We start from the raw sequence: 16,434 nt of genomic DNA, 5'->3' as shown, positions 1-16,434 counted from the left end.
AGTGTAAATCTTAAATAAACAACAAAAAAGTATTAAGCGTTTCTACAGCTTTCTTGAAAGTATGTTTAATTATGAGTTCTTATACTTAAAATTAACAGTTGAGAAACAGGATTACTCACCAGAAATCCTCCGTTATAAAAGTCTGCTGCTGAAAATGACCAGACCTGTATAGCCACATCCACTCCACTCGGGAAAGTGTTCTTCTTTTTTGGCAGTTGGAAAGCCAGCACGCTGGAAAGTTCGCCCAGAAGAATATACAAACAGCCCCTCGCACACAGCACACGAACAACCTAAAATATTAGGTCAACTGAAATAGGATTTTTATGTTTATTCCCTCCACCATAACTTTGGTACAAAGATTTTTTTTTACTTTGATTGTGATCTGAAACCAAATATTTCAAGCTACAACACTAAATGACTAATCTTAAGTTGCTTGAAAGAGAAAATTTACGTTGAATGAACAACATCAATATTTTGATGTTTTTTAGTGTAGGATACTTTTAGTGTAGGATACTTTTCTCCACCGACATCAACATGAAAGCCACAAGATGTTCTCGCGTCATTGTGCTTCTCAGGATGGCATTTGACTCTCTTCAATGCAGAGAATGGTCCTTCACATTGCAGTTGCGACACAGGCAGCGTTAGCAGGAGCTTGTAGACAAGCCCAAGCATCAGTTAAGACAGGGGTGTGCAAAGTCATTCCTGGAGGGCCGCAGTGGCCGCGGGTTTTTATTCCAACCCAGTTGTTTAATTAGAAAACAATCCTTGCCAATAATTACATTTCATGGCTTGTTAGTGCTTTAACTCTGCTATGTCAAGTCATTCTCAAATCCTAGATTTTTTTTTCCATTCTAAAGATATCCAAATATTTTGAAGTTTAAAACGGATGGGTAATTCTCAGTCCTTGACTTTTTTGTCTTCTCTTTCCTTCCAAGTATTTAATTAAACCAAATAGTGCATGATAAATACACACAGGCGTAAAGGGTAACAAGCAAAATGGATAACTGCTGGTTTCTTTTGTCATTTGCATCTTATTGCTAATAAGGAGCCATTAAAAACCAAGAATGCAGCTGTTTAAGACTTAAATAAGCAATAAGGGTTCAAAATCTTAACGAGGGAGATAACTAAAATGAAACAGAAGTGTTTCTAGAGCAATGAGTGCTTCTTATTAAGCAATTGGGTTGGAACAAAAGCCTGCAGCCACTGCGGCCCTCCAGGAATGACTTTGCACATCCCTGAGTTAAGAGGTTCAACCGCAGTAGCACCTTGTAGCAGCAGAGAGGACATTCTTTACAAGACTTGCAAGTTGACACAGTTGTCCCATCTGATGAATTTAAATACTAGAATAGAGATAAAATAAATTGCAATAGTCCCGCGGTAGGCTGGCACCCTGCCCGGGATTAGTTCCTGCCTTGTGCCCTGTGTGGGCTGGGATTGGCTCCAGCAGACCCCCGTGAACCTGTGTTCAGATTCAGCGGGTTGGAAAATGGATGGATGGATGGATAAATTGAAAAAATGTATACTAGCCAACCCGCGGCATACCATACGCCGCATAATCAGGCTGGGTTTTTAATGATTTTTAAGCACAGGGAAAAAATTAACATTTGAAAAATCCGGAGGAGAGGGGAAGGATGCCCATTACGCCCCGTCCGTCATGCTAGTCTGCTGATTTCTCGTTCAGTAACCTGTGAGTAGTGATGGGCGGGGTGAAGCCTCGCGAAGCATCAACACGTTTGAAGCAATTGTGTCGGAAATCGTAGCGAAGCATTTGACACTCACCTGTCACGTGACACCTCCTGGCCATTTTCATTAACGTTACAGAAATTTATGATACACTTCAATGACGTCTGTTAAAACTCGTATTGCTTTTATTTTTTCGCAGCTACAGACTGACAACGAAGAGAAGGGTTTGTCAGCAGCTTCTAGTGTGTGATGTGTAAAAAATATAAATATAACTTCTTTAACTGCCTTGTGGCGCTGTAGTAGTACGGCTGCTTTGTAGTAAGGAGACAGTGGAAGATTGTGGGTTCGCTTCCTGGTTCCTACTTGTGTGGACAGCAAATTATCCTCGACAAACAAACTGTTTTACACGCTGCAAACCAACCCGCGCCGCTTTTTCAATGTTTTTTAAGCAGAGGGAAAAAAATGAACATTTGTAAAATCCGTAACGCTGCTTTCAGTAAGTACAATGCACACGCGTTTAGTTTGTTGGTGACTTTTTGCCAGCTGTCTTTCCTGGTTTGGGCTGTTTTTGCAGTGTTACCGCTTGTGCATATTAAATCTTGAATTCCTTTGAGTAAGTAATTAACTAACTAACACCCACCCACTCAGCTTGTGTGATAAAAATGCGCCCGTTCTTTCATCATTTTGTTGCAGCAATATACATTGTGTTTTCACTGAGCGCGGAGGTGCGCATTCATCTCGGATTATTACATCCAGCTAATCTGCTACACGACTGCGTTTGAAAAACCGACGTATCCCAGATGAGTTTCACCGGCATTAATGATTAGGAATCTGGTTGGAACAAAACACTGCAGCCACAGGGGTTCAGCAGGACCAAGTTTGGGAAACACCGCTGAACACTCGTGGCTCTTGCCAACTCACGGCGTATCATATGTCGCATAATTATGTATTGATGGGTGAACACTTTCTGAACGACTCAGTTGTCCAAACAGAACTGAAAGTAAAATCGAGCCTGGTGCATTCTTTAACTGCATTCTCTGTCTTGTAGCGCAGTGGTAGTGTTGCTGCTTTACAGTAAGGAGACTGTGGAAGATTTTTGGTTCGTTTGGGCTGCATTTGCAGTGTTACCGCCTGTGCATATTAAATCTTGAAATCCTTCGAGTAACAAATTAACTAACACCCACACACACACAGCTTGTGTGAAAAAATGCGCCCGTACTTTCATCATTTTTGTTGCAGCCTATCAAAGACTTGCTGCCCCCAACTCAAGGTGGCTCAGAGGTCCATGTGTAGAGTACAACAGATGAACATAAATGACGCCGTTTTTTTCGAGGCGTCGCGTCCCAGTTAGTGGGCGTGGCTCTGCGAGTTGTCGTCGTATCCAATGGTCATAGAGTTGGTGGGCGAGGCTCTTTCCTACTTGTTGGCGGCTTAGTGAATCCACGCCTCTTCCTGCGTGCTTTCATGGGTGTCTTCCCCTTCTGGCGTCGACTTTGTGAATTACAGTGATCCCTCGCTATATCGCGCTTCGCCTTTCGCGGCTTCACTCCATCGCGGATTTTATATGTAAGCATATTTAAATATATATCGCGGATTTTTTGCTGATTCGCGGATTTCTGCGGACAATGGGTCTTTTAATTTCTGGTACATGCTTCCTCAGTTGGTTTGCCCAGTTGATTTCATACAAGGGACGCTATTGGCAGATGGCTGAGAACCTACCCAACTTACTTTCTCTCTCTCTCTCTCTTGCACTGACTAGGGGGGGGTGTGAGCAGGGGGCTGTTCGCACACCTAACGATAGGGACGTTGCTACCTTCTGTGTGCAGCTGCTTTCTGAAGGACATGCTGCACGGTGCTTCGCATACTTAAAAGCTCGAAGGGCACGTATTGATTTTTGCTTGAAAAACAAACTCTCTCTCTCTCTCTCTTTGTCTGCTCCTGACGGAGGGGGTGTGAGCTGCCGCCTTCAACAGCTTTGTGCCGCGGTGCTTCACATACTTAAGCCAAACAGCCCTATTGATTTCTGATTGTTTGCTTTTCTCTCTATCTCTGTGACATGATCTGCTCCTGACACGCACTCCTTTGAACAGGAAGATATGTTTGCATTCTTTTAATTGTGAGACGGAACTGTCATCTCTGTCTTGTCATGGAGCACAGTTTAAACTTTTGAAAAAGAGACAAATGTTTGTTTGCAGTGTTTGAATAACGTTCCTGTCTCTCAACAACCTCCTGTGCTTCTGCGCAAATCTGTGACCCAAGCATGACAATATAAAAATAACCATATAAACATATGGTTTCTACTTCGCGGATTTTCTTATTTCGCAGGTGGCTCTGGAACGCAACCCCCGCGATGGAGGAGGGATTACTGTGTATATATATATAGATGCTAACCGAAATGTAGGGGTATCGAAACAGAAATCGGTTAAAAGGTAGTTTTGACCAAATTTTTCACTGTAACATTGTGTACTGACAACTGAAACAACTTGACGTAATGCGGTATATTGTATATATAGGATTATATAAATCGCAGTACCGGACAGATAATGTTTGGTAGTTTAGAAAGTTAATTTTAATGTCAAACAGTAACCAGTACATAAAATTTATTTCATGAAACGGCCAGCCCATGACCAGACCAGAGTCGGCGGCCCACCGGGCATTGCCCAAATGCCCTAATGGCCAGTCCGCCCCTACCAGTAGTCAATATGTAAGCTGCCATCTGAATGGTCAATAAGCTACTCTTTTGAGTTATATATTTGTATATCTGACTTTGAAGTAGTCAACGCCTCACCACACATCACTGCTTTGGGGGATTACATGCGGACAAATTGCCAGTGTGAATGCACCCTGAATATTACTATTAGTTGCTCTAATTTATATTGCTGTGCTCCAATTAGCTTTTCATCATCTTCTTGTTCTACTTCTTCTTCCTCTTGTTCTTCATCTTTTCCCACTTCTATGTTTGGTTGATGTTTTATAGGTTTTTGTGTGATTTTTACTGTCAGATGCCTTTCCTGACACCATGTCTTCCCATTTCTCCATCTAAGATACAGTATGAATATGTAACACTATTCTCCATAGCCGATTTAATGCATATTTCATGTATTGTATATTCCATAGTAGCAGAATAAGATTTCAGTATTCAGCCAACAATAATGGGACCCCCTATTAACACAAGACGTTTTGTACACTAATTGAAATCCTGTAATTTTAGGCTTAATAAAATCATTTGGCTACACATTGCATTACCAGTATGACTGACTGTACTGCCCCCCGCAGGTAAGGACACCACAGCACAGCACACCACTGCTAATGACTAATGTACACCAGATTTGCATAAAGGGGACTGTCCATTTTTATACTCTCCAAGCACAAAGGGGGGGGGGGGGGGGGGGCTGCTCTCCACTTTGGGGCGGGGTTAGGAGTCCTCTTTGGGCATCGACTCAGAACTGCCATTGAAAATGAGGAAATAGCGATAGCGCCTCCTGTCGTCCCGGAGGGGAATCGCTTACCTCAGCAGAGCCACAGAGGCGATGTCCAGGAGCCCCTGTGTGACACACGATAGCTGAAAGCTCCATTTGATGGTCTCTAGTGCAAGGAGGCATGGTTTTTTACAGAGTGTATATCTATATATGAAGCTTTACGTCATCTTCTTCTTCATCATCATCTTTTCTCACTTCTATGTTTGGTTGATGTTTTATAGTTTTTTGTGTGATTTTTACTGTCAGATGCCTTTCCTGACACCATGACTCCCCATTTTTCCATCTAAAATATGCATATGTAACATTATTCTCAATAGCCGATTGAATGCATATTCCATCTATTGTATATTCCATAGTAGCAGAGTAAGATTTTAGTATTCAGCCAACAATAACGAGACCCCCTGATTACCACGAGCATATTATTTACACTAAATTAAATCCTGTAGGTTTAGGCATAATAAAATTGGCTACAGATTGCATTACCAGTATGGCTTCAAGACCCTCTCCCTATTGTTATGCCAGTAGTAATTGTGTCCAGGGTCTTGACATTACCTGTATAGGTGAGAGTAGAGACCCCCATTGTCTTTCTTTTTTATCTCTAATGTCATTCTTTACCGGGCCTTGTCCTCTGACCTAACCATCCTGGGTGGTGCCTTTGTTTTGCAGGCTTTTAGTTCCACCTCCCCGATTAACAGAGCCAACCTTAAGGCATCTAAAGTTCTTATGTAGACCCCATTGCTACTGTAATGGTGTCTCCTAAGCAGCCCTAGCAAACTGTGAAAAGCGCAACTGAGACAATATTCTCAGAGAGGCCCACTGCCAAAATAATGGGTGTCATGGTGTGGGCCGACATCGCCTCTGCTGCTGGTGTGGGAGCAGTTTCAGCACTCAGCACTTGCAAATCGAGGAGGTCCCGTCACGCATCATGCACCTTTTCATCAGCAGACCTTCCTATGACATTGCCCATTAGGCAATCGTCAAGTCAGAACAAAATCAGAGGCTGATGACCTGGCATCCTTCACGCAGTCTGAACCCACCAGGGCTACTCAGCTGTTCTGCTTGGATGATCAGCAGTGGCTTTTTCAAGTTTATTTCAGTTAAATCTAACATCTTTTAGCCTTTAAATTATGGCGCCTTTACCCTTTTTTATCATAATTGTCACTTTTGGGAACAGTCCATTATATTCACTCATCCATTGATACATCTATCAATTTCTGAACCTTCATGATGATGATCATTGAGATCCTTAACTTGAAATTTATTATTAATCCATGCTGTGGTCTGCTAGAATAGTGAAGTTAGCTCAGTGGGGGGGGGGGTCGGGTGGGGGCTCAATGAAGTAGGAAGGTGCAGCTGTGTGACCGGACTGACCCTCTGGACAGGTGCAGGACATTCACAGATCAGCAACCCCATACAACGTCATCCAGCTGAGTTTTGAAGGTCACCAGTGGATGAACGTCCAGCACCCTAAATGACTCTGTCATTTTCATGTCTTGTCCTGTCCCCTGGGTCTCACTTAGTGACCGGTTTAAATATATTAAAGTTTGAGTTTATTCTTATTTGATTTAATAAGGATTATTTACAAAAGAAAAAATATGCTGTATTCCTTAATTTTGAAGCAATTTCATGTGCGTACACATGTTATCTATCTATCTATCTATCTATCTATCTATCTATCTATCTATCTATCTATCTATCTATCTATCTATCATCTATTTTATAGTGCCTTTCATATCTATCTATCTATCTATCTATCTATCTATCTATCTATCTATCTATCTATCTATCTATCTATCTATCTTATAGTGCCTTTCATATCTATCTATCTATCTATCTATCTATCTATCTATCTATCTATCTATCTATCTATCTATCTATCTATCTATCTATCTATCTATCTATCTATCTATCTATCTTATAGTGCCTTTCATATCTATCTATCTATCTATCTATCTATCTATCTATCTATCTATCTATCTATCTATCTATCTATCTATCTATCTTTTTATAGTGCCTTTCATATCTATCTATCTATCTATCTACTGTTTATATAGTGCCTTTCATCTATCTATCTATCTATCTATCTATCTATCTATCTATCTATCTATCTATCTATCTATCTAGTGCCTTTCATATCTATCTATCTATTTTATAGTGCCTTTCATATCTATCTATCTATCATCTATTTTATAGTGCCTTTCATATCTATCTATCTATCTATCTATCTATCTATCTATCTATCTATCTATCTATCTATCTATCTATCTATCTATTATATAGTGCCTTTCATATCTATCTATCTATTATATAGTGCCTTTCATATCTATCTATCTATCTATCTATCTATCTTATCTATCTATCTATCTATCTATCTATCTATCTATCTATCTATCTATCTATCTATCTATCTATCTATCTATCTATCTATTTTATAGTGCCTTTCATATCTATCTGTCTATCTATCTATCTTATATAGTGCATTTCACTCTATCTATCTATCTATCTATCTATCTATCTATCTATCTATCTATCTATCTATCTATCTATCTATCTATCTATCTATCTATCTATCTATTATATAGTGCCTTTCATATCTATCTATCTATCTATCTATCTATCTATCTATCTATCTATCTATCTATCTATCTATCTATCTATCTATCTATCTATCTATCTATCTATCTATCTATGTGGGTTTGGCATTTTCCAAACTTATTTAAGCCTTTATTTCCTAATGGATATTTCCCTGTTGACATAAGGATGGTGTAACAATATAATAATGAAAATATGTACTTAGTAAAACATGAATAATACTTTAGAAACCAATTGCTGTGTCTATTGCAGGTTAACATCAGCCTACGGGTGGCACAGTGGTAGCGTTGCTGCCTCCCAGTAATGAGTCTGTGGTTCACATCCCAAGTCCTCCCTCGTGGTATTTGATCCTACAGTCCATGCATTGTTTTTTTATTAGAAATTAAACAGTGTGTTATTTCTGTTTTGTTGAAAAATCTTAATATGCTTAATGAAAATACAATAAATTGTGTTTAATACACAATTAATTTTGATTAAAAATTTTCCTGGTGTGATTAATCGCAATTTATTTTTTTAATTGAACCGCAGCCCTAAAAATAATGAATTTCAGTATTAAACACCAAATAGTAATTCTGTATCTCTTAATTCTTAATTCATGTAACTAATACACGCATTGCTCTTCCTGCAGGAGAACCCAAAGTGTCCTTCAAAGCTCGAGTGAGTGGCAACCCAACCCCAGCGGTGACCTGGAGCAGAGAAAGTGGGAAGCCCATAAAGGAGTCAGCCAAGACCTTCTTTGACAGCAGTAACAAGCAGTACGTCCTCAAGGTAAGGTGCGCTCATCTACAGGAGACCCCACCAGTGAGGCTTAATCAGAGAAGCACTTTATGGCTGAGCGCCGTTTTGGAAGTTGGGTCCACTGACAGATGCTGACATTCTATTTTCGTTAGTAACGAGGAGCAAAATAGTCGACTTTTTTTTTCCCTGTGTATGGTCTTTGCAAAAATAACAATAAAATTAGTTTTGCATGCAAACCTGAAATCACTAAAAAGAGTTTTTTGGTGTGGAAAACAGGGGGCATTGCTCAGTAAAGCCATGTTCACACTTCTGGGATGTTTTCTGCAGCTGTGTAATGCAAGTAATCGATAGTACCCTGGTAAATCAAATTCCATTTTATGGCTCACATTCACATTATTGTGAAAGACGTTCTGTTTGTTGTTTTTTTCTGACAGGCCGCAGATTCTCCATACACAGACACACCACAACAGACTGCTGTGGACATTACAGAGCTTTCTCTGCAGAAACACCACACCGCACTAAACTACACAGGGACCAGCCCCCTGCTGTTGCCTAGCAACTCCCTATTCCTGGATGAGGACACTCCCACTCCAAGCACTATGGAGGAATGCACTAAGTATCATTTCTGTCTCCAGCACAACTTTAGGATTGTGACCACCAAGATCCTCATAATTGGCAAAATGGGCACCATACTAATAGAACAACCACAACACACATCTTCACAGCTCAACTGTTGTGATTAGGAGTCATAAACATGGCGGAATGGATGTGCGGGCTCCTAAAAGGGCCATGAACTACTAAGGGTATCCTAAGCATAAGGTCCCACAAATATGCCCACTAGAAGGAAGGGGGGAGGAGTAGGGACACCATCAAACCCCAGGCTAGTCAAGCAAAAGCCAAACATAGAATCTTTAGAAGCAAAAAGATGTATTATTCATAAAAATGCTTTCTTTAACACCTTGACTGCTGGGCCATTTATTACTCTCTATATATCACTGCTCAAAAAAATTAAAGAGACTCTTTTTAATCCGAGTATAGCATCAAGTCAATTAAACTTGTGGGCTATTGATCTGTCAGTTAAGTAGCAGAGGGGCTTGTTAATTAGTTTAAGCTGCTTTGGTGCACTAGAGGGGCAACAATGAGACGACCCCCAAAACAGGAATGAATGGTTTAATAGGTGGAGGCCACTCACGTTTTTCCCTCCTCATCTGTTTTGTCACTTGTTTTACATTTGGCTACGGTCAGTGTCACTACTGGGTGCATGAGGCCATACCTGGACCCTACAGAGGTGGCACAGGTAGTCCAACTGCCCCAGGATGGCACATCAATACATGGCATTGCCAGAAGGTTTGCTGTGTCTCACAGCACAGACTTAAGGGCATGGAGGAGATTCCAGGAGACAGACAGTTACTCTAGGAGAGCTGGACAGGACCCCTTGTAGAAGGTCCTTAACCCATCAGCAGGACCCACCGGTATCTGCTCCTTTGGGCAAAGAGAAACAGGATGAGCACTGATGGAACGTACAAAATGACCTCCAGCAGGCAGGCCACTGGTGTGAATGTTTCTGACCAAACAGACTTTATGAGGGTGGTCTGAGGACCCGATGTCCTCTAGTGGGCACCGTGGAGCTCGATTGGCATTTGCCATAGGATACCAGAATTGGCAGGTCCACCACTGGCAGGCACCCTGTGCTTTTCACAGATGAGAGCAGGTTCACCCTGAGCACATGTGACAGACATGAAAGGGTCTGGAGTAGCCGTAGAGAACGTTATGTTGCCTGTAACATTGTTTGGTGGTGGGTCAGTGGTGGTCTGGGGAGGCATATCCATAGAGGGACACACAGACCTCTACAGGCTAGGCAACGTCACCTTGACTGCCATTAGGTATCAGGATGGAATCCTTGGACCCATTGTCAGACCCTATGCTGGTGCAGTGGCTTCTAGGTTCCTCCTGGTGCACGACAATGCCCGGCCTCATGTGGCGATAGGATGAAGGAATTGATCCCATTGATTGGCCCCCACGCTCACCCGCCTGACCACAATCCAATAGAACACCTCTGGGTGGGACATTATATTTCGGTCCATCCGACACCTCAGACTGTCCAGGAGCTCAGTGATGCCCTGGTCCAGATCTGGGAGGAGATCCCCCAGGACACCATCCGTCATCTCATTAGGACGTTGTCAGGCATGCCTACAAGCAGGTTGGGGCACCATACAATCTACTGAGTACGATTTGGAGTTGCTGCAATGAAATTTCGGGAAACTGGACTCGCCTCCCTTTGATTTTTGCGTTGTCTTTGAATTCAGCCCTCTCTCTGTCGGTTGATCATTTTCATTGCCATCCTTCCATTCCTAACACATCACCATATCAGTCCATAGCAGTAGAGATAGCCAGCAGGATCTTTTTTTCCCATAGAGATCTGATTTGTTTTCAAAGTGGTCCTTTCATTTTTTTGAGCATCCATCCATCCATCCATTTTCCAACCCACTGAATCCGAACACAGGGTCACGGGGGTCTGCTGGAGCCAATCCCAGCCAACACAGGGCACAAGGCAGGAACCAATCCCGGGCAGGGTGCCAACCCACCGCAGGACACACACAGTTTATATAAAATCCAACTTCTGTCTGTCTGTCTGTCTGTCTGTCTGTCCACTTTTCACGAGTGAACTACTTAACGGATTTAGATCAGGTTTTTTTCTGGAATTTGCTAGAACATCCATCCATCCATTTTCCAACCCGCTGAATCCTAACACAGGGTCACGGGGGTCTGCTGGAGCCAATCCCAGCCAACATAGGGCACAAGGCAGGGAACCAATCCCGGGCAGGGTGCCAACCCACCGCAGGACACACACAAACACACCCACACACCAAGCACACACTAGGGCCAATTTAGAATCGCCAATCCACCTAACCTGCATGTCTTTGGACTGTGGGAGGAAACCGGAGCGCCCGGAGGAAACCCACGCAGACACGGGGAGAACATGCAAACTCCACACAGGGAGGACCCGGGAAGCGAACCCAGGTCTCCTAACTGCGAGGCAACAGCGCTACCACTGCGCCACCGTGCCGCCCTTGCTAGAACATTCTAGTTGATTTTGCCACTTCTCTCATTGCGCTAAGAATCGCTGGCGGGAGCAATATATTTGTGCTTATCGGAGACAGCTTACCTAGAGATACCTGTTTATTTATTGATTTTTAAAGTTTGTCCTGTTTCACTACTATGTGGGCGAAGCCAAGCGGAACAGCTAGTATGATACATAATGAAGTCTATCAAAAGTCATAAAAAATTCGGGGAAAAATATTAGAAAGCAATCGTTTTATTATCAATAGTAGCTCAGTCAACAATGTAAAGACACTTAATTACTTGATATTCATTAACATTTGAATGAGAGTCCTATAAGCATGGCACCTCACAGAGTGCAGGCAAAGAAGCACACGTGCCGCATAATATACAGGTGCTGGTCATAAAATTAGAATATCATGACAAAGTTGATTTATTTCAGTAATTCCATTCAAAAAGTGAAACTTGTATATTAGATTCATTCATTACACACAGACTGATGTATTTCAAATGTTTATTTCTTTTAATGTTGATGATTATAACTGACAACTAATGAAAGTCCCAAATTCAGTATCTCGGAAAATTAGAATATTGTGAAAAGGTTCAATATTGAAGACACCTGGTGCCACACTCTAATCAGCTAATTAACTCAAAAGCCTTTAAATGGTCTCTCAGTCGAGTTCTGTAGGCTACACAATCATGGGGAAGACTGCTGACTTGACAGTTGTCCGAAAGACGACCATTGACACCTTGCACAAGGAGGGCAAGACACAGAAGGTCATTGCTAAAGAGGCTGGCTGTTCACAGAGCTCTGTGTCCAAGCACATTAATAAAGAGGCGAAGGGAAGGACAAGATGTGGTAGAAAAAAGTGGACAAGCAATAGGGATAACCGCACCCTGGAGAGGATTGTGAAACAAAAGCCATTCAAAAATGTGGGGGAGATTCACAAAGAGTGGACTGCAGCTGGAGTCAGTGCTTCAAGAACCACCACACACAGACGTATGCAAGACATGGGTTTCAGCTGTCGCATTCCCTGTGTCAAGCCACTCTTGAACAAGAGACAGCGTCAGAAGCGTCTCGCCTTTGGACTGCTGCTGAGTGGTCCAAAGTTATGTTCTCTGATAAAAGTAAATTTTGCATTTCCTTTGGAAATCAAGGTCCCAGAGTCTGGAGGAAGAGAGGAGAGGCACAGAATCCACGTTGCGTGAGGTCCAGTGTAAAGTTTCCACAGTCAGTGATGGTTTGGGGTGCCATGTCATCTGCTGGTGTTGTTCCATTGTGTTTTCTGAGGTCCAAGGTCAATGCAGCCGTCTACGAGGAAGTTTTAGAGCACTTCATGCTTCCTGCTGCTGACTAACTTTATGGAGATGCAGATTTAATTTTCCAACAGGACCTGGCACCTGCACACATTGCCAAAGCTACCAGTACCTGGTTTAAGGACCATGGTATCCCTGTTCTTGATTGGCCAGCAAACTCGCCTGACCTTAACCCCATAGAAAATCTATGGGGTATTGTGAAGAGGAAGATGCAATACGCCAGACCCAACAATTCAGAAGAGCTGAAGGCCACTATCAGAGCAACATGGGCTCTCATAACACCTGAGCAGTGCCACAGACTGATCGACTCCATGCCACGCCGCATTGCTGCAGTAATCCAGGCCAAAGGAGCCCCAACTAAATATTGAGTGCTGTACATGCTCATACTTTTCATGTTCATACCTTTCAGTGGGCCAACATTTCTAAAAATCCTTTTTATGCATTGGTCTTAATTGATATTCTAATTCAGTTTCCGAGATACTGAATTTGGGACTTTCATTAGTTGTCAGTTATAATCATCAACATTAAAAGAAATAAACATTTGAAATACATCAGTCTGTGTGTAATGAATGAATCTAATATACAAGTTTCACTTTTTGAATGGAATTAGTGAAATAAATCAACTTTGTCATGATATTCTAATTTTATGACCAGCACCTGTAATGCGTTTCTTGGCATTGGCCCCACTTGTTGCACACAATACATTTGGTAGTCGGCCACTGATTGCCGTCATTGAGTGATAGAAAGTCCATGTAGTGCCGTCCTGGCAGTCGTGACAAGCTGGATTCCTTGTGATGAAGAAGAGGCTTTGGGGCAGCGATGTGCATCAATTTCAGAGCCTACAGGTTCCACAATCACCCAGTTGACTATCACGACCTCGGTCACTGCCAGTATCATCAAAATATTCATCCTGCAACAAATTTAGTTCTTTTTGACTGTTTCACTACAACATAACTACAGACTCGCTACTTTCCGCTAGCTGCTGCAACAAAACAAAATTCCACTAGATGGCAGCACTGTAGCTTGTGACTGAGATGCGCTGGCAAAGCTCACTGCGTCTACAGTGGTTGTATACTGAGTACAGGTTCTCTCGAATGCTGAGTCGTGACAGGCTCAGTGACATATGACTTAACTTGTACCTCGAATTCAAAGTGTTAACAAGAGAGTGTCATGAACTAGGAGATCCTAAGCATGTAAGCCCAAAACGTGTAACTTGTAAGCCAAAAAAACACCTTGAACAAGAAAGAAATGTCCCAATAAAGTAACAAACGCTACTCAAGAAGAGGGATGACCATAAACCCCCAGCTTGTGTACAAAAGGGCAAAAAAAGAATCTTAATCCTTAAACCGCAGGAACCAGCTGTAGTCAGTTCCCAGTGCAATTTTCCAGCATGCCAGAGCCGAGTACAATCTGCAACATACATTCACTGAACTCTTTAACCAGCTAAAGTTGTTTCCCAGTGCAATTTGCCAGCACACTGGAGCCAAGTATATTTGGCGACGTATATTCATTGAACGCCGCAACCGGCTATAGTCGCTTCCCAGAGCAATTTGCCAGCATGCTGGAACTGATCAGTCCGTGCTGTATATTCGTTGAGCAGCCAGCTCATGACCACTGGCGCCCCCTGCAGCACTGCAGCATCACTGTCACTGGGATTGAGCCGCTGCACTAGACTAGCCTGCAGGCATCAGCGCTTACCTTTGTGTGCTTATGTGCAGCCAGTTCAAGTGCAGCCAGCACAGTGATTTACTGAATTTCATCAATGGTGTCAGTGGCACCTTCTACATATGACAATAGATTGTTGCAGTAGTTTTTTTCAGTAGTTTTTACAGTTCATTGGCAGTGTGTAAAATGATCAGTGTTGCAGTAAGTGATGCTCTTTGCATGAAAAAAAAAAAGTGTTCCATTAAAATTTAATATTTTCTTTGTGAATTGTGATGTTTACTTAAAAAGTGCAGCAAAAAAATATTTGGCGTCCAGGGGTGCATTAACCCCTAAGTACGTGGCAGTTTAAGGGTTAATAATACAGGACTTACTGTGTGTGAAAAAAATCAAAACACATGTCTTTCTCATAGGACAGCAGTTCTCAAACTGTGGGGCACGCCCCCCTAGAGTAACAAAAAAGGGGGCGCAAATGTTGCCATATGTATCGTAATTTCGCTATTCGTAGGGAAGTTTTAAACTTGTAGCGGTGTATCGGCAGCAAAAAATATAGGAATAAATTTTATTAGGGTTTCAAAAAAACACGATTAAAACTGTTATGAAAACTCGGGTTGCAAATACTTAAAGGTTGAGAAACGCTGTCATAGGACATCCTCACACTGTGTTTAAGATTAGAGTTGTGAGAGGGTCATCTAATTTACGAGTGATGAAGACTGTCTTATAGTGGGCATGTCATGCCAGACCTTCCTCTGAGTTTTTGTGGTGTAAAGCATATGACAGGGTGCCTCAAGAGGAGCTGAGGTATTGTATGAGGAAGTCGGGAGTGGCAGAGAAATACGTAAGAGTGGTACAGGATATGTACGAGGGAAGTGTGACCGTGGTGAGGTCTGCGGTAGGAGTGACGGAGGTGGGATTACATCAGGGATCGGCTCTGAGCCCTTTCTTATTTTCAATGGTGATGGACAGGTTGACAAACGAGATTAGACAGGAGTCCCCGTGGACTATGATGTTTCCTGAAGACATTGTGATCTGTAGCGATAGTAGGGAGCAGGTTGAGGAGACCCTGGAAAGGTGGAGATATGCTCTATAGAGGAGAGGAATGAGGTTCAATAGGACCACCACTATGATGTTTGCTGATGACATTGTGATCTGTAGCGATAGTAGAGAGCAGGTTGAGGAGACCCTGGAGAGGTGGAGATATGCTCTGGCGAGGAGAGGAATGAAGGTCAGTAGGACCACCAAGACAGAATACGTGTGTGAATGAGAGGGAGGTCAGTGGAATGATGAGGATGCATGGAGTAGAGTTGGCGAAGGTGGATGAGTTTAAATACTTGGGATCAACGGTACAGAGTAATGGGGATTGTGGAAGAGAGGTGAAGAAGAGAGTGCAGTCAGGGTGGAATGGGTGGAGAAGAGTGTCAGGAGTGATTTGTGACAGACGGGTATCAGCAAGAGTGAAAGGGAAGGTCTACAGGACGGTAGTGAGACCAGCTATGTTATATGGGCTGGAGACGGTGGCACTGACCAGAAAGCAGGAGACAGAGCTGGAGGTGGCAGAGTTAATGATGTTAAGATTTGCACTGGGTGTGATGAGGATGGACAGGATTAGAAATTAGGACATTAGAGGGTCAGCTCAAGTGGGACTGTTGGGAGACAAAGTCAGAGAGGCGAGATTGTGTTGGTTTGGACATGTGCAGAGGAGAGATGCTGAGTATAAAGGATGCTAAAGACAGAGCTGCCGAAAAAGAGGAAGGCCTAAAAGAAGGTTAATGGATGTGGCGTGAGAGGACATGCAGGTGATGGGTGTGACAGAACAAGATGACAAGGACAAGGATAAGATGATCTGCTATGGTGACCCCTAACGGGAGCAGCTGAAAAAAGAAGAGAATCATGTGACGTAAAC

The 16,434-nt window shown here is 42.6% G+C and overlaps 1 protein-coding gene across 1 annotated transcript in view; it reads left to right on the top strand.

Annotated features, from left to right (window-relative positions):
- The window catches only part of LOC127526760 (immunoglobulin superfamily member 22-like), a 95,388-nt gene that overhangs the window by 16,485 nt on the left and 62,469 nt on the right, over positions 1–16,434 (top strand). The window contains exon 3 of the mRNA XM_051923486.1: positions 8,383–8,522. Coding sequence (XP_051779446.1) covers positions 8,383–8,522 — 140 coding nt within the window. The remainder of the gene's footprint in view (positions 1–8,382; positions 8,523–16,434) is intronic.

This window comes from Erpetoichthys calabaricus, chromosome 2 (genome assembly GCF_900747795.2).
Source record: "Erpetoichthys calabaricus chromosome 2, fErpCal1.3, whole genome shotgun sequence".
Taxonomy (NCBI): Eukaryota; Metazoa; Chordata; class Cladistia; order Polypteriformes; family Polypteridae; genus Erpetoichthys; species Erpetoichthys calabaricus.
This window is presented reverse-complemented; position numbering and strand designations above follow the sequence as displayed.